This window comes from Cynoglossus semilaevis, chromosome 18 (genome assembly GCF_000523025.1).
Source record: "Cynoglossus semilaevis isolate Cse_v1.0 chromosome 18, Cse_v1.0, whole genome shotgun sequence".
NCBI lineage: Eukaryota > Metazoa > Chordata > Actinopteri > Pleuronectiformes > Cynoglossidae > Cynoglossus > Cynoglossus semilaevis.
In genome coordinates, this window is record NC_024324.1 from 13,399,857 (window position 1) to 13,425,232 (window position 25,376).

General features: G+C 41.5%; 3 protein-coding genes across 4 annotated transcripts in view; 2 read left to right on the forward strand and 1 right to left on the reverse strand.

Annotated features, from left to right (window-relative positions):
• Nucleotides 1–2,244, forward strand: part of cpne4b (copine IVb) — a 22,792-nt gene extending 20,548 nt beyond the window's left edge. The window contains exon 16 of the mRNA XM_008332001.3: nt 1,263–2,244. Within this exon, the coding sequence (XP_008330223.1) occupies nt 1,263–1,394 (132 nt within the window). The 3' untranslated portion in view covers nt 1,395–2,244. The remainder of the gene's footprint in view (nt 1–1,262) is intronic.
• Nucleotides 2,245–2,627: 383 nt separating this feature from the next.
• mrpl3 (mitochondrial ribosomal protein L3) lies at nt 2,628–18,717 on the forward strand. Its single transcript, XM_008332002.3, has 10 exons — nt 2,628–2,845; nt 3,157–3,338; nt 3,434–3,525; nt 4,222–4,320; nt 5,796–5,895; nt 5,988–6,048; nt 6,147–6,255; nt 7,210–7,287; nt 7,391–7,468; nt 8,843–18,717. The coding sequence occupies exons 1-10, from the start codon at nt 2,772–2,774 to the stop codon at nt 8,990–8,992; spliced, it is 1,023 nt and encodes a 340-aa protein (XP_008330224.1). The 5' UTR covers nt 2,628–2,771; the 3' UTR covers nt 8,993–18,717.
• cspg5b (chondroitin sulfate proteoglycan 5b) overlaps nt 15,445–25,376 on the reverse strand; it is a 12,893-nt gene continuing 2,961 nt past the window's right edge. The window contains exons 2-5 of one of the 2 annotated variants that reach the window (XM_008332005.3): nt 22,871–23,648; nt 21,784–21,972; nt 21,605–21,683; nt 15,445–19,297 (exon numbers count right to left, since the gene is read on the reverse strand). In XM_008332005.3, the coding sequence (XP_008330227.1) occupies nt 19,103–19,297; nt 21,605–21,683; nt 21,784–21,972; nt 22,871–23,648 (1,241 nt within the window). In that variant the 3' untranslated portion in view covers nt 15,445–19,102. Of the gene's footprint in view, nt 19,298–21,520; nt 21,684–21,783; nt 21,973–22,870; nt 23,649–25,376 lie in introns of both variants that reach the window. The other variant, XM_008332004.3, reaches the window with a different exon arrangement.

Here is a 25,376-nt window from a genome sequence, read left to right on the forward strand (position 1 = left end):
ATTTTCTGCTCTGTCGTTTCTTTTCAGAAGGGATTAACAGGACAGGGCTGCTGTGTGACAGGCAGAGGGGAGGCAGAACAGGTAGATAGGAGCGGGAGGGAGGAAATGAGAGGAGGAGGTGGTCGGAGGGGAGCGGAGGGGTTGCACTTTGTGTTTCAGCTGTCTCAGGCAATTATGTGAGACAGAGTATGACAAACTCTGATTTGTGTGTGTGTGTGTGTGTGTTTCAGCCCCCCAGTGGAACTAAAGTGTTTGCTGTTTCACTTCCAATAATAAATGTATCTTGACATGTGAAGGCATATTTTAACTCCACGGTTCAGTCATAAGTTTTAGTTTCTTAATTATGCCTTCATTCCATTGATACACAAAACAAGTGTTTCATGTTTTAATGAACTAACTTTCAGGACAGATCTGCAGTTTATTAGTCATTTTACAGGGGAGTGTGTTTAAATGAATTATGTGTACAATAATTAATTGCAGTGTCAGGGACTTTTTTTGTTTTTCACTAAGGACTTTAGCTGCATAAATCATTGCTTTGGATTAAATAGTTCTACTCTGGGGGTTTTTTAAGCAAGCTACAAATGGGCTGTAAATTATTCATGATGCAAAAATCCAGCAAGAAAGCCATGGAACAATCATCAGATGTTGTTGTTATCGTTATCTCTTAGTTCTGCTTTGCTGTGTTGTCAAAATATGGAATGATCCAAGTACCTGGACACAAAACTATTGTTTTATCTCATTCTAATTTACTTCAGTTGAGTAGCACAGAGGTCATGTGACAACTTGGATGCCCAACTATTGGCCAGAGCTTCACTTTTCTGTGGCACTGTATGCTTTAAGTTGGCATTTTGCTTAGTTGTTACCTTTGTCCTAATCGATTACAAAAGAAAAAATGTCAAATGTACAGTTGCAAATATTGACCACTCCACCATTAAAATTCCTGAGAGGATTATTTTTATTTGATTCAATTGTTTATTTTTTAGGAAAGCCTATATTCCTATATTTTTGGGAGGGGATCGATTGTCTGTGACAGTTTTCCAGATAAAATATTTTGTAGCCAAGCTGTGGAAGTTTAGGACACAACTGTGAAAGCAGGGGTTTTTTGAGGTTGCGCTTGTCTCAGCTCATCAGTCTCACAGGAATAAACCCTTGACAGCATCAGGCTCAACAGAAAATTCTGGCATCACGCATGGCCAGTGATGTGTGTGTGTACTGTGGTGACCTCTCACCCTCAACTCCTCTGTCTGTCTCTCTATTTCCAGGCCTCCCCAGCCGCCCTGGCGAAGAGTGTTTTGGCAGAAGTCCCTAACCAGGTGGTGGACTACTACAACGCAAAAGGCATCAAACCCAAGTGCATGTCAGACTACGAGTCCACAAGAACATTCAGCCCCTGACAATGGACTACTTACATAAATACCCGCAGTATACACATATACGATATATCATAACATGTATATACAAATATAAAGACATTTATTTACTGTACTATACCTACCTATAAACATGCAAAAGCACAAGCAAATAGACACAAAACATTTACACACAATGGTACTATATACTAATACAATAGACTAGCTCAGAGATTTAGCTCGTTCTGGTGAAACTACTTTAACTACTACATTGATGACTATTGCATGAGTGGCATCACTTGAGATGCTATTACTTACTAACTGTATATTGGAAAGATATTTGTAGAATTAAGAACGTCTTCTGAGCCAGCATGCAGTCTCAATCCTGACCCCGCCCAAACAAATGACACTCTTACCTTATTCAGATAACTAGCAAGTTGTACATGGACAAAGATATCTGTGGAAAGACTAAAATATGCGATGCTCTGTGTAAGATATGTGACCCAAAATGCTTAGGATTAGAATTGCAAATCTAATTACAGGACTAGTAGCAACCCCGGTAATGTACTGCATAAATGCATGCATAATTCTGCTCCTAATAATATCCACTCCCCACTTCCTGCTTGCTAGTTATGAAATAAAGTATCTCTGTCATTTAAGCGACATCCAACGTTGTCTCGGGAGTTTTGGGTTCTTTTCTACAGATCTGTCTGATGTTTTGCTATATAAAAATAAACTACTGAAAAATTGTAATAATTTCTTAATAACCTTCTTACATTGTAAAGAGTTTTGGGTGGATAGACCAGTGTGTGTGGTAGACACTCATGTGAAAGAAAAAAAACATTTTCTGTATTCTGCATGTTGATTCTAATAAAGGCACTACATTTTTTCTCAACTTCGTTTTGTTTACTGTTTTGTTTTCATTGGTTACTCAGAAATTGCACACTTTCTTCCACATACCTATGTAAATAACGATGTCCTTTAATAGAGTTAACAGACATGATTAACAAAGATTTAACTAAAGCTGTACTAAACTGTGTCTGTTTATCTATGTATATATATATATATATTTATATATAGTAGCATCAACAACAATTTAATGATAACAATAATATATTAATATATACCTATATACCTGTTCAAAACGGAGTTTAAACAGAGGAAATAATAATGATAAAATGATAATAAAACAATAAAACAATACTTTATTATTATTATTATTATTTTGTGGATGTCATAGCGGAACCTTTTGCTCTGTGGCTCAGCGGAACTGTTTTGATCACGTACCGGAAGTAGTCAGGGTGACATTTGGAATAGGACGAAAGCGGAGGCATGTTTGCACTGAACTTGTGACATGCCTCATCTCTTATCTTAATGCGTTTTATTGTGATTTATGGTTAAATTTGTCTGCTAAAGAACAATATGGCCTCGTGGACCTGTCGATTTCTTCTTCGGCGAGGAACTCGTCTCCTTTCACAGCGGTCGGCAACTAAAAGGTAGTCAGTGCTAATCGGCTAAGCATATAGCTGTTGTGAGCTTCGGCATGCAGCTAGGGCTAGTGGTAGTCTGTGAACGAAAACTGTCATGGATTTGAATTACTAAATATGTTCTTTTAAATTAAAATTAATTAATTAAAACATGTAGTCATTATTCATTCACAACACCTGTTGCCTCTGTACAATTAATAACAAACAAACTATACTTGTATGACTTGCAGTTCTAAATAGCCAGGAATATAGAGTTATAATTAGTGTTATGCGTAATGTCTGGATGGGTTGTTTCTCATGGTGTTGTCCGTCTGTCACAGTCCTCTTCAGTTATTGGGCTGTGTAAGAACAGTGAAGAGCACGACATGGTTCGATGAACACCTCACAGAAGACAATACAGAGTATATGAGGAAGAGCATCAGTGAAGAATACAGGAAGATGACAGCTGACAAACTCAACCCACTCAAAGATGAACCTTGGCAACGACATGAATGGACAGAGGGTGAGGCTTCACGTCATAACATTATACCATGTTATCGCATATTATTGTGTATGAGGCTAGCCGCTGTATTTATTGGTTGTAATTTTTCCTTGCAGGCAGTCGGAGGGTGGGTTTAGTGGCTCTGAAGTTGGGGATGATGCCCATATGGACAAAAACAGGAGAAAGACATGCAGTCACAATGTTGCAGGTAATTGTTGTTGTTTTGCCACAGTCTACAGATTTTACATTCAATGAGCTGGTCACGCTTTACAGGAGTAATGGCGTTTGTATTGTTTGTACTCTATAGTGAAATGACGAGCAGGTCAGATAAATTGGATTGTTCTGTGAAGTGTGCGAGAAAAAATAGCAAACTATTGAGCACGTTCACAACTGACCTGCTGACTTTGCTCGCAATCGCACATTTGAAATGCTTCAACGACCCACAACAAAGTGTGAAAGCAGATATTTGATGTCGGGTCCAGGCTGGTGCCGCTTTGACCTCATTTATTTTTCTGTGGGTGAAGTGAATTAGAAGCGTGAGTGTTGACTTGTCTTCTTTATTGACGATGACACGTCAAAGTGGGAAACATAACAGAGTCGATTTGTTCTTTCAGTAAACGTGTCCGTCAGACTTTGTTCAACGTCTGTGATGTTTGGTTCAAGGCCGTACAATGTCATCACTACCTGCTTATTTCCTGATTTTTGTTCTTGCAAAAAATGTTCTCATTGCAGCTGAAGAAAAACTATTTTATGTAATTAATATTTCAATTGATTCACTTTTTGTTTTTAATTTTGTGTTGTGTTTTTTAAGACTGTTTAGATGTGATACTTAGAATGTTTTACCCAAGTAACTAAATGTAGTATTATCTCTTTATATAGAATATTAAAACTGACTTTTTTTCAGGTGCAGGACTGCCATGTAATAAAACATCTTTCCAAGGAAGAGTTTGATGGACGCACAGCTGCACTTGTTGTGGGAGGAAAAAATGTATCACCGTTCTATGTAAGAAATACAGTGAAACACAACTCAGCTTTTTTTTTTCACTCCAATAAAGTTTACTGCTGATGTACACAACATCATAAAGCTCCTGCACTCCAGTAAAAATGTAGGAGGGAAGCAGTTGTATATGACGCGTCAGTATAGTGAGTTTATTTTATGGACCTAATTTGTAAAATGATGCATTTGAGTTTAAGAGATGCACCGGTTCATTTGAAGAAGTCGACATGTGAAAATCTTGAATTTATCCTTAAAGATATTTATGACTTTGCTACGTTATTTAATCAGGGACTCGTAGCAGTGAAAGATTAAGTTACACTATCACATCTCTGACCTTCTATATCCCAATGTTCTGCTGATATTACAAAATATTAGTCACCTTAAATGTCCACCTCTGTCAGGCAGCTTTTAGCCACAGGAGAAAAGATCTGATTGTCAGAAATAATGCAGAAAAACGTGTAGATTTGATTGAATTTACCATCTATGGAAGATGCTGGTTCTATTCTGTCAACTTGGCTGATGAACAGTCTCATTAAAACACTGCTGAGTTAATCTGTCGGAGTTCAACATCGATGCTCACGTCACTGGATAAAAGAAAAAAAACTTCAATTTTCATTTTTTTTGTTACTGAGCTCTTTTCACTGGAAATGCTCTTATCAATGTGGGCTGTTAATTCAGGAAATTATACTCGCCCTCTTACTGACATATTTCATTATCGGTGTCTAAATGAATGGAGATACAGGACACTTTATTGCTTCTTCTTGCCACATTGCATCACAGCTGTGGGAAAACTGTCTACTATCCACTGTTCTGTCTGCTGACTCTCAGATTTCAGTCTTTCTTTAGTTTAATCAAAACTAAAACACTAAGAGCTGACAATTATAGACTCCTCAGTTCCCTGGAAAACCTGAACCACAAAGTGCAGCCTTCTGTAAAGAAGCTGTCTCAGAAAAAAACACCTCTTTAGTATGTGAAGGGGATATTTAGTGTGAAAATGTCACATCCATCTTTCTAAGATAAATAAAAAGAACAGGGATGAATACATCAAAGTGTAATTTATTCATTGACTCTTGATGGATGCTTGATGCATCAGAGACAAGGTTTCAATTGTCAGTGCTGGAGTTGTTTTGAATCTCTCTGAGTCGTGTTACCCTTCAGTCAGAGTCAGACTTTCTGAGCCAGGGTTTTTTTTTTGCAGACCTGTTCTGATTGAACAGAAGGAGAGAGAGGGAGCTGGATTGACTGGTGGGGTTTAGATGAGAGCGAGCCGATTTAAAAGCAAATGTCAGACACTCGCTGCCAAGTCTGTGTTCGTGTGCCTGGGAGTGTGTCTGGGCTTCCATACGGCCGTGACAGTCCCAAGGTTGATTTCAAAATGCCAAAGTCCAGCTGCGATTGAGTGCTGGTACTTTTCTTACTATTCACCTCCCTTGTTTTTTTGTGAGCTTGTCTTTCACTCATTTCATCTCTCTAACTGACAGCGTTCCGAGGAGCACATGGAAATGTTCATGAATGCAGGTGTGCCGCCCAAACAGAAGGTCACCACCTTCAAAGTCTCAGACAATGCTGTCATCAAGCCTGGTACGCGCACACACACACACACCATCCTGACCTTTTTGTCACCTTAGCTGTGTATTTGTTTTAAAAAATGTAATAAAAAATGTTGTCTGCAGGCACTCCTCTTTATGCTGCACATTTCCGTCCAGGCCAGTATGTGGACGTCACTGCCAAAACGTAAGCTCCGATCTAACACTTTGCCCAAGTCACTGCTGTTCTCCGTCCTTGGCTTAGACATCAGTTTTGTTAATTAATTGTTTGTTTTGTCATTAAAGGATTGGGAAAGGATTTCAAGGTGTGATGAAGCGATGGGGCTTCAAGGGTCAGCCAGCCAGCCACGGTCAGACAAAGACCCACAGAAGACCAGGAGCCTCTGGACCTGGGGTTTGTATGACACATGGAAGGACACTGGTTAAATATAACATGACCACTTAGAACCTTGAACTATTTTCAAGGCACAAAGACACTTTATTTTACCATGAGTCAAAGTCGTGTGCAGTTGATGCAGACTTTTAAGGGCCTCCAGGATCATATCAACCCTCACACCAGTCGGCTGTTTTTCTGTAAATTCTTGCTTTTAATTTTCCTCACTTGCCCAGTACAACAGTACACTAAGTCCTTCTATCTCTGCCTTTTCTGATTGTCCTCTGGTCAGGCACTTCCTTCTTTACATGTCTCTCCAGCACCGCTCTCCCACTCCTGCTTTATCACTCACGCTGACAGGCGAATATGGAGGAGTCTCAGAGGATTCAGATAGCTTTCAGCGTAAAGGGCTGATGTTTTAGGTCACTGAGCACTGTCAGTGAGAAAGAAAAAAAAAAAAGAGAATATTGGGCCCGATATAGACCGAGTTTTCTTACTTGTTTTCCTACGTTAGTTTCTAAACACAACTAGATGTTAATTATTAAAAAATATCTGGTTGACGTTTAATTGTTTTTTCCACCTATAACTTGGTCAAAATATTAGTAGCATGAACTAGTTGCTTAGTGTGTCTTGGTCAATTATTCGTCATCAGAACAGCTGTATTTCACTATACCTCAGTGTCAGCTGCATGCTAAGCTGTAAGGCAGTTAGCAACTCACCCTGTTTGTCATGCATTTGACTTTTTGTTGAGCATGTCTCTGGGCATGGTCTTCCTGATGGACAGCTTCCCATTTGTGAGTGCTTCAGATTGTGCCATGGACAAAGTTAGGATTTTCCAATTTTCTGTAAAGAGGGGAAATGAGATGTTGGCCTTTTAACCTCACGCTGTTCACACGTGAGTCTGTGCTGTGTTTGGAGTTGGTTTGGAAGACCTAAATGTGTAACAAAGGTTGTTTGTCCTTCGTCTGCACTTAGGGACCATCCAGAGTTATGAAAGGGAAGAAGATGCCTGGCCAAATGGGAAACCGTTATAACACAGCACATGGACTCAAGGTAAATAAACACAAAAGGAGGTACACAAAGTTTTGACTTTGGATTTTTTTTTTTTCCAACCTCGACTATAATGTAATATTTTCCCATCTGTCTCTCCCTTCAGATATGGAGAGTCAATACCAAGTATAATATACTGTATGTGCACGGCACCGTGCCTGGTCACAAAAACTGCTTACTGAAGGTAAAGAAATATTCATGTGTATACAAACACACACACACACACACACACACACACACACAGGCATGAACACACTTATAGTTGAGGATCGACCTCTCGCATGCCTCGTGTTCTGAAGGAGACCAATGACCTTGCACCTGCAAACCACAGACACACCTGCAAAACAGTGTGATCCATCTTTGATGACACTGCACTGGAGCAGCTCTGTGTGTGTGTGTGTTGTGTGTGTGTGTAGGAATGAGCGCGCTTGTGCCTTAATGATGTTAGTAATATCCACAGCATCAATCTCCACGCGCCTCTGTGTGTGTAACCACACACCCACGGTCATTTATTTGTTTTGCACACAACCAATAATGAATACAAATGTGCGTCCTATCTCATCCAGCTCAGCTGTTACCCACAAACACAAAGACACACACGGAATGCATACTGTAGTAGCAAAGCAGTAAGTAGATTAATCTTTAATTGTACTTATATATATGTATATATATATACACACACACACACACTACACAGTACAATTTAAACTGAGCCATTCTAAAAGCCTGGTGCTGGACAAGGAGTCTGGAGAAAATGTTGTTATCCAACCAAATTAGTCATCAAATGTGTTCGTTCTGATGTGTGAAACTGACACTGAGCCTCTCACAGCTCGCCAACCCTGGCACTGCAAAGGTGTGAATGTCTAATTACGGGTTTCGTAAAGTTACCAAAATTGAAGCTTCTCGACGTGGTTGTTGTTGTTTTTTTTTATGTTCAGTAAAATAGGTGTCAGGAAATGATTCACAGCTTATCTGGTCAGAGAAATGACCGTGACACCATTTCCATCATAGTAATAGTATCATGTGCATGAAAGTAAAAATACATTATCAAAACTCTTTGGCTCTCAGAGGTCAAAGGTATATATTTTTAATAGCACAATGCTTCACGCTAGAACGAGATTTCATACGTGAAGACGCAAACTTCCTGTTGAGTGACACTGTAGTGACAAGGATGTACAAACACGCCGACGGGTCTGCAGATATCATCAGAGGGAGACAAAGGACACATTCAAATGCTGGAGCAGAAGGACAAGGAGGGAGACTTTTTATCAGATCACGTCAGGAAGGTGGACAGAGCAGCTTTTGCACCTTCATGTAGTTGATAAATTAGTTAGGGTTATTCAATTTGATTAGATCTATTTATTTTAATTAAACAACTTCAGGGCAACAGGGGCTGAAATTGCATCTGTAGTTTTGAATTAGAAAAATGTCGATGTTATTTGTCAAAGTACGCAGCATCAGAAGAAGGACGTCAAGTTTTTTTTCATACCTGAACCTGTGTTTTTGTTGTTTCACAGCTTCACTTCTAAAGTTTGACTTTGTCTGTTGTACATTCCAGGTGAGGGACACCGTGCTGCCAACTAGAAGCTCCACACTGCTTAATCTTCCATTCCCAACCTTCTTCACCGAAGAGGAAGCAGACCTGGATGAAGACCTGTATGCTGAAGACATGTTTGTGCACACAGAACCATCGTTAACACTGACATGACCACATAACATTCACACCAACACACACCCGCACAATACTCACATCTATGCTTGTAAAGAGTACCACAGGCCTGCAGTAAAAATAATAGCTTAGAGTGTCTACTGCCTCTCTTATTTACGTGTGTGTGTGTGGGGGGGGGGAGGTGCGCGCGATTAAAGCACGTAACCAGACGGTTTGATCTAAACAGTTATTGTGGCCCTTTCCCATGAAACCATGGTAACTGTAGAAGTGATGATGTCACTAGAGGGTCCCCGAGCAGAGAGAGAAAAGTAGGCAGTGAAACAAAACAAGATGGAAAAAAAGGGCACATATGAGAAAAATGTGAAATATTTGTGCAGGACGCAGGCTGGAAGATAGGAAGGCGAGGGTGGAGTGAGGAGGGGGCCTGGATACAATGAGTTGCAGAAAGCGGAGTGAAAGACTGAGGGGAATGTAGAAAAGAAGGCAGGGGTGGAAGGATGAATGGCCCGACGGCATGGAAGGAAGTACAAAGACGTATAAAGCGTGAGGGAGAAAGGAGGGTGAGGTGACATGCTGAAGGTGAGGAGGCTAGCTGAAGAGGGGACGGGGGGAGGCAAGGATGGGTGCTGACAAAGGTTGACATTTGTGCATAAGAGGATAAATGATATTAATGTTGCAGCAGGAACTGCTGGGGGCTTAAGTGTGTGTTTAGCTGCTGGTAGGGTGCTGCCAGGCGCTGACGAATCCCCATTCAGCATCTGACGGACCACTCCTCGCTTTTATGGGGCAATGAATAAATGAGAAGCAAGTCCATTCTTGTTTAGAGTAAACACATCCTGTGTGGACTTCAGTCCCAGTCTCTGCCAGAGTCTGCGCTGAATCTGCTGTTTAATTGACAGCAGCAGAAACCGGGCTTTTTGTCAGAGACTTTGAGGCGAGGCAGCGATCCCTCTCAGAGAGTTCTGCAGCAACTGCATCAACACACGAGCGTCAGTGCTTTCCCTCTAATTGAAACAACACGATAACTGGTTTGCTCAGAAAACCTCAGCCACCCGTAGTTGTCGCGGTGATAAAAGATGCAACGTGATGATGCACTTTGAAGCAGACTACGTCCAGCTCCGTTCAACACGCCACGACTTGTACCATAGGTTCATGAAGCAGCAGGAGCAGGAGCTCTTTGAAATGGTAATGATATTTTTTTCAAAGTCTTGCTCTGTAGAGCCTGCACATCATCAGGCACTTGTGGGGGTGGACAAGAGGAGAGCAGGCAGAGAATGTAGGGTAAGGAGGGAGTCTTTGCCTGTTAAAGCAGTAGAGCAGAAAGACGAGACGACGAATCCTGGCCTTGTTTCTGTAAATGTTGTCTCCGCTGACTTTCTTAAGATGTGTACTCCAGCTGAGTGTAATGGACCGTTCACTTCCTCTGTGCATAACTAGGTTGGTCAGTTTTAGCAGTTCTTCCTCAATTTCGGGAGACAGAAAATCATTTGTGCATATAATCTAAAGTTTAATGTACTTTAAATACCGTTGTCTCCAAACTACATTCAGTGAGAAACTTGCTGTGAATGAAGTACGTCATAAAGAACATCACTGCAGTTTAATACTCTTCCTTGTGTTAACTTTCCCTCTTCCAGCAACTCTCCTCCACGTTCACCTTAGCCATTAACCAGACAGATGGCTTCACATCCTATCAGTCGGTTTCTGCCACAAATGTTTCTTCCTTTTGTGAGAATCGAACCACTTCTTTACACTGATATTCAATACCAATCCAATGTCGTATTTAGCATTTCTTTAATTTGCAATCTCGACATGAAAATGGCTTCTCTAGCAAACTCTCTGCACATTTACCATTAAGAATCCAATTTTAAAATATAAGTTTTAATTTATAGCTATACAAATTAATTAACTAGCCACAATTTGTCCACAATAAGCATTAATCTTGCATTAGGCAAAATTAATCAAAAATAGCCAAGTCAAAGGGGAAAAGCAAAATTTAACCAATCATGTATCCAGAAAAAGTTACTGCGAATACTTTGTACAAACTACTCAGACAAAACCAGACAGAAGTTGAATAAAGTCTGACAAAAAGTTATACTATATTCTAAAAGGAAAACTGTGCATTAAATAAAACTATCCCATTTTTCCCCTAAAAAAATTCTAATTGTGTTTTTGTTGATCAAAGATCCCCTTTTCAGCTATAAAAAGACAGTCCCTTATACTGTATTACACCCTTGTATTAGTGTTTGCTAATTCTAGTGTGCTCACTTTTTTCTTGCAAACACCAGAAAGATAAAGGCTCCAAGGTTCCGAAAACTAAATCAGCACTGAGTGGAAAAAAAAGCACAAGATTGCAAGTTGTTAAATTTAAGTTCCAGCCCTTTTATCGACTTTCCTTATATCGGATTCCCAGCTGCATTTACATTTGCTAATTAGAGAGCGAGGGAAAGGTTTGGCTGAAGCTGAATTTTGCAAGGAAATGATTTGGAGGGTGTGAGTGAAGGTCAGTGTGTACGACTGTGATGGATCTACGGCTGTACTTCTGCTGGCTCCACACATGAGGATATCCATTAGTAAAGAGGACACACACACACATGCATTCATACACACATTGATACACACATATATCCACTCATCAAATGCTTTGCACATACACATGCTATACTTTACCGTCTCCTTAGTAGGCAACATCCGACATCCAAGAATGGTCAGCACTTACGCTCCCATTTCCTTGCACAAAAAGTGCTGGCCTGACCTGCGGAAAACACACGCACAGGAGAGCGAGAGAGAATGTGTGTGAAGCTGTGAGCTTAGCCGTATGAATTATTGAGTGTGTTATTTGAGGGACAGCTGGCTGTTGAACACATTAACTCTCTCAGTGAGACAGAGGGTTAGGAGTTAGCAGAGTCACTAAGCAGGAGGAAGGAGGAAAATGAAAGAATGTTAATAAAACACATTTTATGCTAATGTTATTAGGACCAAAGTCATCGCAGCCTCAAAACAGAGCGGCTTGTGTCACATGTGAGGTTCATTACGGAGCCTCAGTTGGATTGTTTGCTCTGCTATTCCCAAACCTTCATTTTCTGTCACTTTTGGATTTATTTAATTATGTTCTGACACTTATTGCAGCTTCCACAGCTTGATGAAGAGGGAGTCATTATCATGTGTTTGTGTTTATTTGGATTATGATAATTTAGTTCAGTAACAGCCATTTCATTAGGGTATAAATGGTAGAGTGAGAAGCAGCCTGCTGCTTTTTTTTCTTTTTCACTATCACCGTGCATCCCCCTAAGCCACTCTCCTCTGCGCCCATGGTCCTGCTGTGCCAAGCCCCACTCAAAAGTGCACACCTGCGTCGCATGAGAGAAAGCATGTATGTGTGAATGTGTGTGTGTGTTCAAATGTCTGTTTGTTCCATGCCCCCCACCTGTGTTGGTAAATTTGGTTTCCTTCCTCCCAGCACCACTGGGTGAGGGCAGGGTGCAGCCCCAGGCTCTCCACCTTCTCTACAGGTGGTTAAATGTGTTGGTGTGTGCTGGTTCTTGATGCCTTTTCAGGACCACGTTGGTAGCATTAGTGATTTATTTTTAGTTTAAAACTGTTCCTAATCACCATGCAGACTGCTGCTGTGGCGACCCCTAATGAGGGGAAAACCATAAGCAACAGAAATCCTTCTTTATTTTTACATGAAGTCTCTAGGACTACATCAGTAACTATATAGTAGTATTGAATCATGTTGTACCATACAGCTACAATCATTTAATCCATGTCCCTCAACACAAAAATGTGGCCACCCCAGTCTGTTCCAGAAAAAGTATCAGTCCAAGTACAAGTCCAAGTTAAATAAAGAAAATGTGAGGTGTGTCTGTGTCCCTCCCCTCCTGCCTGTGTCTGCTGTGGTAATCAGTGTGATCACACTCACCTGTGTCATTAGGTCGTTAGTCTCACTCATGTCACCTGGTGCCTTCATGTCTTCAGGTCACGTCTATGCTTTGTGTATTGCTCCTCTGAGATCCTGATTCTTAATGCCTGGAGCTACTATCCCATGAAGTGAGTGTGTTCTTTTTTTTAACTTTGTTAATGAACTTCCTGCTCCTGATCTTGCTCTGCTCCTGAGAGCTGCATTTGAGTCCTGCCTGCTTCCTGCAATCCTAGAACGTGGCAGAAAAAGTCGCATTTAAGTCTTAATAATTTCAGTAAACAAATGATGGTTTGAGTTGAGTCCTGAGTCAAGGGCCAATAGGTTCAAGGACAAGTCAAAGTCTGTGTTCTGGTCATTGGTGTGTTTGAGCAGTGTAGTACTACAGCACTGATGGGTTGGTGCTGAGAGGGTTAAAGGTATAGGCTGTGGTTGTCTGAGGTCAATGCAGTCTTTATTAAACTAGCTGCTGAGGTAACAATGAGTGTGTGTGTGTGTGTGTGTGCTGTTTCTAATTTACACTCTCTCACAGACCTGTCACCTACTGTCTCTCACTCTTCCCCCTCAATTAAACCCTGTACCTGAAGATCTGAGTCATCTCTTTTTTTCTTTTTTTTGTGCCAACTGAGATACAAAGTTTAGTAGTTTCATTAAAAAAAAAAAGGAAACTTTTCAAAAAAAACCTGGAATACAAAGGTCATCTGGGAATGTGTACCATGAGACCTTTTCCTAACCAAAAAGACGTGGACAGGTGGGGCAGATAAGGTTCATCGCCCCATTACAGGTGCAAATTATCTGCATTAACCCTTTAACTGATTTTGCGTTGACCTGCTCTTTAAATGTGTGCATTATTTTGTAGGTCTTAAATGAACCATGTTGTGACTGTGAGGTAAATGTCAGAGGTTTTCAGCCGGAAACCTTCGCCACAAGAATGTGACCACGGGACATCGAGTAAATCAATATGGAAGCCAAGGGAGAGGGCGAGGGGGGGGGCGGTAAAGAGAGGGTAACGTTGCAGAAGGGGAGAGACAAAAAGACAGCAGACAACAGGGGAAAAAGTGCGGGAGACAATGGGAAGGCAGGGGAAGGTGAAGAAGAGTAAACCCAATCTGGAGAGATTGTATATTTTTGGCGATGACAAATCTACTGTTACAGGACTTTTTCTGCCCACGGCTCAAACTGTAGACCCAATGTCATTGTGGTGTACTGTGCTGTGTAAACCCAGTCCACCACATTGACCCAGGACATTGATGTTTTTGGGCTCCAGTTTAAGACGTTTAAGACGATATGACAGGTTCTCAGCTGTTAGCCTTTGTGAAAATTTGAAAGTCGCAAACTAAACATTTGTTTACTTGATTGGACAACTTCTTGAGTCACAAAAATACTATGAATATTTATTGCCTTAAAGTTGTTACTCACTGGTCTGGAAACTTAAACAAGCAGCTGCTGTGTGAACAACAAGCTTAAGATAAAAGGGAGGAGAAAGTCTCTGAATGCATAAACAAAAAAATTTGAATTAAAAAGAAAATGAGTGAAGATTAGTGATGTGAGATGAGACTGGAGATTTTCTGAGGAGTTTTGTTGTAATTGTAAAAAGTACACAAGGTTGCCTTAAGAATTTTGCAAACCCCTTAATATGTGTAAATGCCAGTTTATTACAGTAAGTACTATACTTATAATTCAAACCCTTAAGCCTCGTGTGACATTTGAGAATGTTATTTATTTGCACAATTCTTTTGTGGAGCAAAGATTCACACAGTTCCCATCCTCTGAAAGTAGGCGTTGTCGTGGAGAGGTCATAAAAGCACCAGCAGGAAGACAGACAGTGGGTGGGGTCTGTGACTACGACCCTCCAGAGAGAGCAAAGCGAATTAAAACTTTTTAAAACTCGCAGCACACAGCATCCACCATCGCAGCTTCATGCTGACTGTGTGTGAAACAGCAGATATGTTGGTCTCACTGATCACTTCAGGTTCTACAGTCAGCAGTCTGCGCCTGTAGGTCAGAAGATACAGTCACTTTTCACTATGTACGTTAAAGAAGGCAGATGACAGATCCAAGCTTTGGCAGAAGAATTCAAAAAATTACACTACTAATTAAATTCACTTGAATTAAAAAAACTGTGAGGGTGGGCTGCCATCATTCTAGAAAAAAAACATCTGATCTGCGTATGTGTGTGTTTGAGCTTAATGGTGTGTGTGTTTCACAAAGCAGACGGAATGAGAGATGGAACGAGTGACCTGACACGATTGGGTTGAGGGGACATATTTTGAATATGTACAGTGTCATAATAAGACAGATGACATTGTGAGGACATTTTTGGTTCGTCGCTACTTTAAGACGAGACATGATTACTTAGGACAAGGGAGAGATTAAGAATTTGTTTATGATTAAGTTTGGGGTTGTATATTTTTCAAAATAATATCGATGACTTCTTAATATCCTCAGGAGGATTGGGAAACGTGCGTGTGTGGCAGTAGGGATGTGTGTGTGTTATGAAGAGAGGGAGGGACATGGAGGGAGCAAAAGAAAATTGCATTTGTTTCAGGTCAGCAAAAACACTTAGCAGCCTTACTTAAAGAGACAGTAATGAATTTGTAGCTAAACCACAAATACAGTACGCACACACATACACATTATTAGTAATGTTGGCAGGGGTCTAATGGGATGCCCCAAGCGCCTAACCACAAACCTAACAATCACCACTAAACACTTTAACCCCAGAGGCAAGTTTTAACGCTGCAAAAGTTGCATCCCTCAGAGAGAACCTCACTTTCTCACCTACTGATTTAAGCTGATGTATCATCAGCCCAGCAGATTACATGGTTACACACACACACACACACACACACACACACGGCTTTAAACCTGTGCCTTATCTCAGCAGCACTCGTCTTTCCTGCAGATCTTGTGTGATAAACATGAGACTGCTGCAGATAACTGTGGACTATGATGAAATGATCAGTTATCACAGCATCATGTTGATTCAGCACACAGTCCCTCAGTCGGCTCAGGGAATGCTAATGAAGATGCAGATCAGTGGCCTCACTGTGCCTGCTGCTCCGATCTGCCTTTACAGTAGCAGCGACCACTGGACGGTGGTGCAACACTGGCCTACAGTGGCATAAGTTGGAACTGCATTTAGGCACACGCGGTTGCGCAGTAAAGATTGATCAAATGATCCATTAAATGTTAATAATACTTTACTGTACAAATATTTAATCGTTTAAATTTCCTCTAAGGCAAATCAGTGGAATTACATACAGATTTATTTCTTAGAATTGCACAAATTTTATTACGATGTAATTAAATTAAACGCACCCAATTTCGAAAAGATTTCTACTGCACTTCAAATTCTGCTGTAATTCCCCTGACTCTGACATTAAACATACCTTGCCGTCCTCAGGTGACGTGATAACTGATGACGTGTTTGATATCTTTGACTGTATATTTGAATTAACGGCCGATATATTTTCAATAGACAAACATATTAATATTTTTTTAGTAAATTATTGTTGTTAAAACTCTATCCCAAATTTATTTCGAATGAAAAAAATATATATAAAAAAGAACCAAATTTTTACCAGTTACTTTTACAGCAAGAAACGCCTCGCAATACACACTCTGCCCACAAGGGTGTGACAGAGACTTTTGATGTATTTTCTGGCTCTAGGGAACATTAAATATCTAAATTATTGTTGTATTTCGTCTTCTTAATAGTTTTTGCTTTATTTCATTCAGCTTTCCACACAATTCTGAATCCATAACTGCACATTTTTGACATTTCACAATTTAATATGGGTTAGAAACATGTAAAAACATATCAAAATATTTTCAATAACACTGAAAAATGCAACACATTTATATAAACGTAATGGAAAGTGTTAGGTTATGTTACAAACGTTCTATAAAACCTTTAAACTTTTTTTAAACATTTCAACTTGTTGTATGGCACTAACGTCATGAGAGAAAGAGAGTTGGTTTGCATGTTGTGGTTTAATTCTATTTTGTGTTCATGAGTGCAATAACCTGAGTTTTAAGAGTTGAATTACTCTAAGGTGTCTGTGACTGTGTGGTGACGACACAGTGGTTTTAGAATTTAGTTTCATAAAGGTCAGTGGTGAATACACAGTTTCACTGGCTCTGTGGATCAGGGGCAGGTGCTTCATTCATCCTCTCGGTATAAATCTAGCAAAGCAGGTACAAACAAGGGTGATGGATGAACTATGGTTGTATAAATCACTATGAACACAGTTAGAGCCACGATGGACATATCAGTGCACAGATTAGAACATGACAAATGTTTGTTCGCCTGAATTTATGGTTGCAAGGCCAAACTAAAGTAGGTGAAGGTCCGGTCAGGAGAGTGGTGGTAGGGATCGAGTGCTGACTGGACTGTACTTCCCAGCGGCTGATGGTGATGGAGGAGGCTGGGTGAGATGAGGTGAGGAGGGAGATGGATGAATGTGTCTGCTGTTGTGCTCCCTGGAGTCGGAAGCTCGAGATCGACCTCTGGGCAGGCGTATTTGGGGTGGGGTGGAGGCAGATTTGGGCATGCACTTGTACTGGGACTGAGAGTGGTGAGAGGGCAGATGGCAGGTCGAGGATGAGAAGAACTCAGGTGCTGAATGGCGAATGGGTGATGGATGACGGGCAGCAGAGGACTGACGGTTGGGTGAGGACCGCTTTGCAGACAAGGGCTCATGGTTAGCAAGTCGATACTCCTTGGTGTTTTTGGGTAATTTGGGTGACTTAGACATCTTAGGTGACTTTGTTGGCTTGGGTGATTTGGAAATATGCTGAGAGGAAGTGTAAGAGTTTACAGGGGCAAGAATTTGGCTAGGAGAGGTAGAGTCTCCATTGTTAGTATATTTGTAGAGGAAGACATCATATTGAAGGGGTTGGCTGGTCTCTGGGTGGCGCTTGGCCTCTTTGGGGAGAAGCACCTCCAGCCCAATAGTGACTCCATCCTGATTCAGAAATAAGGCATGTAAAAATGATGCAACAATCATAAAGGTATAGTTATAAAGCAAATAAAAATTGTGATTTAACATAAAGTTCTTGATCATTTCCCTGCAAATCAACTTACCGTTAGTCTCCATGTGTTTGTTTATATTTATCGGCCTACATATTTTCAAAGAAATTTTGATTAAATGTATTGTAAAGTATTTAAATATCTTTTTACTCTTGGGACACTGTCCATGGTGCTGAAAAGTCACACGGTCACCACTTGTGCCTGGTAAAAATCTCTTAGTTGCCAACTGTTGCACTGTTGAAGCAGGGTCAGCCATGCTGGAGGTATTATTAGTGCAGCAGAAGTTATTAAGTGAAGCTTTATTGTGAGAGAGGTTTGCAGAGAAGTGACAGGAAGGAAGAAAGAAGGTCTAGAGGGGAAGTTAAGGGAAGTAGGCTCACAGGAAAACACGGGGACAAGCAGGATAAAATTAAAAAGATTTATTCCAACCACTGTCAACTATGTATACCCAAAAAGTACAAAAGAACCTCAAGTACAATAAAGTATTAGAAATTACATTGAAAAGCAAGACACGGCATGTATCATATATGTACTGTATATAGATTCAAATATCAACTCCAAGCAAATACTTTCACCTCTTATACTCTAGACATATCCACATATGAACAATCTCAAACAGGAATATTTCTCAAATACATTTTCACTTGTTTTCCACTTACTTCTTTTGCAAGTATTATGTTTTCAGACACATTTCGTTGCAAACACCAATGCATGCGAGCAGAGAGAGAGCCACAGTAAGGCAGGGGAGGCTAGGGGTGAGGGCATAGGAAAGAGAGGGCAAGGGTTTGGGCAAACAAGAGCGCAGACAATGAATAAGCAAGAGTTCATTGGTCAGAGACCAAGGCAGGGCATCAGCAGAGAGCGAGGGTCAGTCATAAACCGGTCCAAGCCAGAGATTTTAGACCAGAGAGAAACAGACAGAGTGGAGAAAGGAGGCGCTGGCGCCACTGTGTGACCAGTAATGGCATGGTAACCTCGTAAACAGGACTATTGTGCTTTTCAAATTGTTTCTTCGTAATTCATGTTGTGCTAACTTTGGAAATGAAGCCTGTTATTGAATTTGATGCTGTATAAAAACACTGCATGTTTTTTTTCAAGATGTAAACATTATTAGCCTACTGTATACAATGATATGTTGTTGGCTGTGTGCACATACAAACTTTTTAATTCTCCGGCAGCACACTTGCAGGACCTGTTCTCACACCAGGTTGTTCTGAAGCATGTTTACCTCGGCGTTTTCCTCCGTGTTGTTGGGAGTTTGGCCGTGGTCATGAACAACAGAGACCGGGCGGTTGTTTTCCTGCTTAGGTGAGTGAGAGTTGAGGATGTTCATGGAACCGTCTTCCTGGGGCTGAGGAGATTTCGCTGAGTCGTCCTGCTTCTGAGGTTCATCCTGTGGAAGAATGGGACATTTAATTAATTCATGGTAGTATGAATACATATGTGGCTACATGTTTCCCTGAGTTGGATTTAACACAAAGTTAGGATGTGTTACCTTTGTGATATTACTGTGTGTAATTGTACACCATATACACTCACCCCTAACCCCCCCCCCCCAAATATCCAATAGCTATGCTCTGACAACTTGGCTAACCTTAATATCGCTGGCTAAACTGATGTTTGATCTTCATACCCAGACCTTTATCCTATCAACTAATAACTATTTGAGCTCTCTGACATTTAAAAAACCTGCAGTGCAGACAATGATCCCTGGGGGGCTTTTTAGCCTCTGGACCTGACATTTAGAGCAACCCCACATCACAGTAAGGCGTCTGTAACGACTGGGCTGATCTGCCAGCAGAGCTCCATGAATAGTATTTGTGCCCTAAAAGGCAAGTAATAATGTTTTACCTCTGTTGACTAAACACAGAGTGACCATTGGATCGGTAATGGACACAAAGTATTTTCAAAGTGACGTGCCTCCATTTGCGGTCGTGTCAGCACTGAATGCATCGAAGTGACTAAACAGCCGTGAATAAATGTTCATGTCATCGACTGACTGGAATGTTAGAGCTTTCTGAAGGTCATGGGCACAGAGGGCAGAAAGTAGGGCAGCATTGATGAGTTAAGGTCACTGAGGTCGGACCTGACTGACAAATGCACCTTTGCAGAAAGCTGAAGGTCATCCATGTTGAACTGAGTTAGTTCTGTTGATCTGAAGTGACTCCAGTGTGTATTATTGGTAGATATCTATTTCTGCTTTTTTTGTTTTTCTGGCTTTTGTTAGCAAGAGTTTTTATTGACTACTGATGTTCAGCCATGCAACAGAAACCCTTGCAGCCTACTTTATTGGCTGGGTGACATAGTAGTAGCCAGTAAGATTGATTACCACCCAGCGGAGGCACACATTTGATATATCTGAATGCACAAAGAAACGGGTAAAACATCTCCACATTCATGTTCATGCCGCTACAGAGTGCATTTCACCATCCTGCAGCAGAGGGACAAGATGAAACCGTGCACCGTGTTAAAATGGCTGCTGGCTTACTCCCTGTTGTACTAAAGTCACATGTAACATAGACGGTAATCAAAGGGGGAAAAAATAGTTTCACTATCTACCTACTACAGAAGAACAGTTGTTTGCAGGACGTCATATAGAATTGTAATAATTCATTTCGACTACACAGGGTCCAGGGTACGCAGATAAAACCAGATATGATGCAGGAGGGAGAGGGGAGAGGTTTCACAGCTAAACTGAAAAAGGGTAAATCTATCATCGAGCAATAGCACAGAGGTATGTTTAAAATAAATAGCACAAGGACAGGGGTTGGAGGCCGGGGGGCGCTGCAGGCAATGTATACAGTATATTTCTGCTCTGCTTACCTGCAGGTGGCTATAAAGGATTCTGGGTTTATATTCCCAGGTAGAGCTGGTTGTTGGTGGTCTCTAAAGGGCATTGGTGAGTGTGAAGAGCATTGAACATACATATATATATAGATGCTGTATAAGAAAGCTGCACAAAGTGTTAGATTTAAATCAGTGAGCTCATGCCACCAGCATAAAAGTGAAGGCAAATTCTGAAGATAAAATTATTACACCAGTAAGTGACAGTGCGGGCAACACGGGCAAAAAACAAACCAAGGTAAGAGAAAAAAAAAAGAACATGCAAAGAAAAAAGAAAATCAAGCATACATATATACAAGAGTGTTTCCCAACTGTTTTTGTGCCGCGGCACATATTTTTCATTAGAAAAACCCCACGGCACACCACCAAACAAAAATCTCACAAAGAGTATATGTTATAAATATAATAATATATACTCATAATTCACTAAAACCGTGGCCTGTTTAGTTGAAGAAAACTCTGATATAGTCACAGGAATTGAAGAAAGACACTCACAAAGATCTTCTTCAACAGCTCTGATTCTCTTTTTTTTATTTCCACAGCCATCTGCTGCCACCTAGCTCTAAAAGCTCTGCCTGTCACGCAGTGACAAACAAAAAAACAATATTTGCAATATATATAAATAATATTTTTAGACCAATTAAGTGAAATTGAGTCATTTTCTGCTAATGATCTCTCACAGCACACTAGTGTGCCACGGCACAGTGGTTGAGAATCACTGAGGTATAAGAGGACAGAGAGGAGAGCAAACATGAGGAGAGCAGCAGCATACCTGACAGATAATGTTGTCATAGTATGCCAGGTTGTGGCTGTGAGCTTGGGGAGCAGGCGGAGGGGTGTCACAAAGTTTCCTTACGTTTGGCTGAGAACCGTCAGCTGTGGTGGAAACAGAGAGGCCGTCGGTCTGGGGCTCGGTGCTCTGTGGGCGATACTTACTGCAGGGTAGAGAGAGACACCTTTAATTGATGACACTGGCACCAGTAAAATTAGAATCAGTCTGTTGAGATCGTTTATTCTAGTGATGCTGCCACAGACCTGCGTTTGCGGAGGCGCCTGTTCTCGTTCTTGAGGTGGTACAGCCTCTTGGCAAAGAACACAACGATCATGAAGAGGAGGAGAAGCACAACGGAGGCCACGCCCACCACCACACACATCACCTGAAACTCTGTGACCGCCCAGTCACAACGCGTACCCTTGTTCCAGATGTAGTCCTGCGTGTTACACCTACATACAAAAAGGAGAAGCAAACACACGTGACTTTGGCCTTAAGAGGCCTTAAGATGTTTCTCAGACATTTAGGAGCATTCCCAGGTCAACTAAATGTATTTAATTTGTTTTTGTCATTTTTGGCTGTATTGTAGACTAACTTTAATACAATTGGTTGTATTGTAGACTAACTTTAATACAATTTTTGTAATATCAACCACCGGACATTTTTAACCATCTTCACCGCGTTTCTGCACAGACAATAAATGTTTCTGAAGAGCTCATGACATGATGTCCTGAGGTCTGTCTAAAGCAGGGATTCTGGTTGCAGCCAAGTCCCTAATGAGATCAAAGGATCACAGTGCGTGCATTATTGTGTATGTGTGTGAGCGTGTACGTGTGTGTGTGTCATTACTCAGCAGGTATGCTCAGATGAGCAACAGTTTACCTCTCAGCTCAGAGGGAAGCTACAGGGCAGGACAGATGGTGTTATCTATCAAGACATGTGTGTCTCTGTGTGTGTTTGTGTGAAATGTGTGTGAGTGACTCTTATTTAACGTCTGCTTCTCCTCACTGACCTCGCTGCACAGTGACCGTTGTCATATATTCATGTGTCTGTGTCAGTAGTCAACACAATTTTAAAACATACTCAAACGTCCTGCCTCGAAAACGAAGCTAATCCTTTAAAAAGCTCTCTGTGATCTGGACTGACCCTCAGGTCATATTTTATCACCGGGTGCGTGTGCACTTTAAGATGTCTGATGTATTTCGTCGGTGCACAAATTGAAATGATCAACTACCAATGATTACCAGGGTTAATGTGAGGGTCAGCAATTCTGCCCCCTGTTAAAACACTTGGACACCACTGTGTTACACTAACTACATACGATATTAAAAAAATGTTTTGTCTCCTCACCTGCAGAAAGCTCCCACTCCTGCCGCCACCGTGCACACTCCTCCATTGAAGCAAAACTTTGGTTCAAGGTCACACTGAGACACACAGACCCCTGGTCCAGAGCGAACAAAGCCCAGCCTGCAGCCATCTGTCCCCATGGCACCGCCCACATCCAGACTGTTCCCCCGGTCTGGCGCTGGCATGGCAGGGACAGGTAAGGGCGGCCCACTCTCCAGCTTTGGCCTGACATTGGTTGGAAGAGCAAGAGTCACAGCCAGGAGTGTGTTCTCATCCTCCATGTTGGGTGGAGGTGAAGGAGTAGGCTCAGGTTCTGGTGTTGTATCAAGCGCCGACAGGTCATCATCGGGGGACAGGTAGTCATAAAAGTCAGACAGGGTCCACGGTGTGGCGTTTCCACCTTTCTGCTTTTGGGCTTTCGGAGGTTTGGCCCAGGCCAGAGAAGTGTCAGAGGGAACCACATCTGGTGCTGGGCTGTGGAACGCCACAGTGATGACATCATCGGACATGGGGTTCCCAGGCTGGTCTGGGCCGGCCCCACCAGCGGTGAGCTCCTCCACAACAGGCGTGTCTTCCTCCATAAAGTCTAGGTAGGCATGTTTGCGGGAATGGTGATGTTTGTTGGAGGTGACGGGAAGTTTGGCCCCGAGGCCTGCTCCAATCAGGTGGTCTCTCTCTGCAGAGTCATCACTGAGGGCCATCTGGTTGTTCAAGGCCTCCTTGTTGACAGATGATTGGTTGTGGTGGTGATGATGATGATGCTTGCTCACTGAGTGCCTCCCTGTCATTTAAACCAAAAAAACAAAGACTACTATTAGGTTTTTAACAACAAAAAAAACAGTTAAACTGTATTAAAGTTATTATTTTACACACAGCGAAGAGACCAAACAGTGGAAACTGCTAAATTTGAGAGATTTGATTTCATTTCATCAGCCAGATCCTGTAAATGGGCTTCGTGGTGTCTGTTCATTACTCCCTGCGCTTGAAAAATGCCTTTCCTTCCAGAATAAATGTGCTTCTATTTTCGCAGACATTCATTAAAAAATCATACTCTCGTAGCCCGAGCCGAGATAACACTGATGACACCAGCAGGGTTTCTTTGCTCAGACAAGACAAAGCTCCTACAGGGAAACTGAGGAAATCATGCGATTGATTTGCAGCCTGACGGGAGACAAGCAGGGTTTGTCTGACAGCCAGGTGAGAGTCAGTGTATTCAGCACACTGTGGTAAAACTTTTAATAAACAAAAAAAAAAAAGAAAGAAAGAAAAATACACTGAGATTTATCTGTTTTGTTTTATCAAGACTGTGACACCAAAGGCTGAGGCATGAATAATTCATACAGTATTTCCCAGGAAATGCCTTCAGGCTGTACCAGACCAGGAGAATCCTGAAAGATCACCGCTTTCTTTCACTGTGAAATCAGCTGAGTTTGTTATACTGTACATAATGAAACAACCTGCAGAGTTTATTCAGGGTTAGCTGTGGCTCAGCAGAAACTACCTTGCAGGGTTGAAGCTATTTTCAAGATCGTTAATTCATTAATTGGAAAGGAAATCAGGAGTGAGCGGAAACTGAAGACTGACTGTGTGATCAGACTGTGGAGACAGGATTAGACACAGGAGTGACTGACTTTGTGAGGATTAGATTAGGGTTTAGAGCTGTTGGGAGGGGTCTAATGGTCGGGAACTCTGGTCTGCACTTAGGGATCTGCAGGTGATAGACTTTGACCCATGGTTACTGGGCAGGAGTGGAGTCAGGGAACTAGTAATGACCATTAGGTCTGTTTGATGTAAAGTATTTTTATGGAAAATTAGAAAAACAACATTTCTGGGCCTTAGCATGCCAAAAACAATAAATAAATAAATAAATAATCTAGTTCTCTACAGTGACACATAAAGGCAGGACCAGAAAACCATTTATTTATATTCTGTTAGGCAGTATTCAACCTAGTCTTGACACGAGAGAAGAATTCATGGTACTCATATCATGTAAATGTCCTCGGAGGAGAAACTGAAGCTTTCACTGAAGACTCCTCGTTGAAAACTTTGGAAAATATTGTCCTGGCACTTTGGAGCTGTTTCCACAGCTGACTAATTTTTTTAAGAAATTCCACTTCTTCATATTTTTCCACTGCCGAACAAATTGCCGAACTCTCCAGAATACTTGGCCTGAACGATGTCTCTCCCACTACAACCCCTTAAAAACGATCAGTGTCCAATGGGATCACTGCGCTCAGTGTCTGCCACTTCATTCAGAGTTGATACAAAAACCATCTGAACGTGCCTGGAGTCACAAAGACGAGTGGTGGCTGAGGATGAAGCATGATATTCACCTCACACACAGACACGCACACACTCACACTGCTGTTGCCATGGAGAGATGTAAAGACGTGCCATGTTGAAAGGAGAAACGAGGCAAGGCAGTTGCAATGGAAACAGAGAATCCAGTGTTAGTGCTCGCTCTCAGGAGCGGTAAGTAAGTGTTGTGATGCCAACTCAGTCGGTGGGA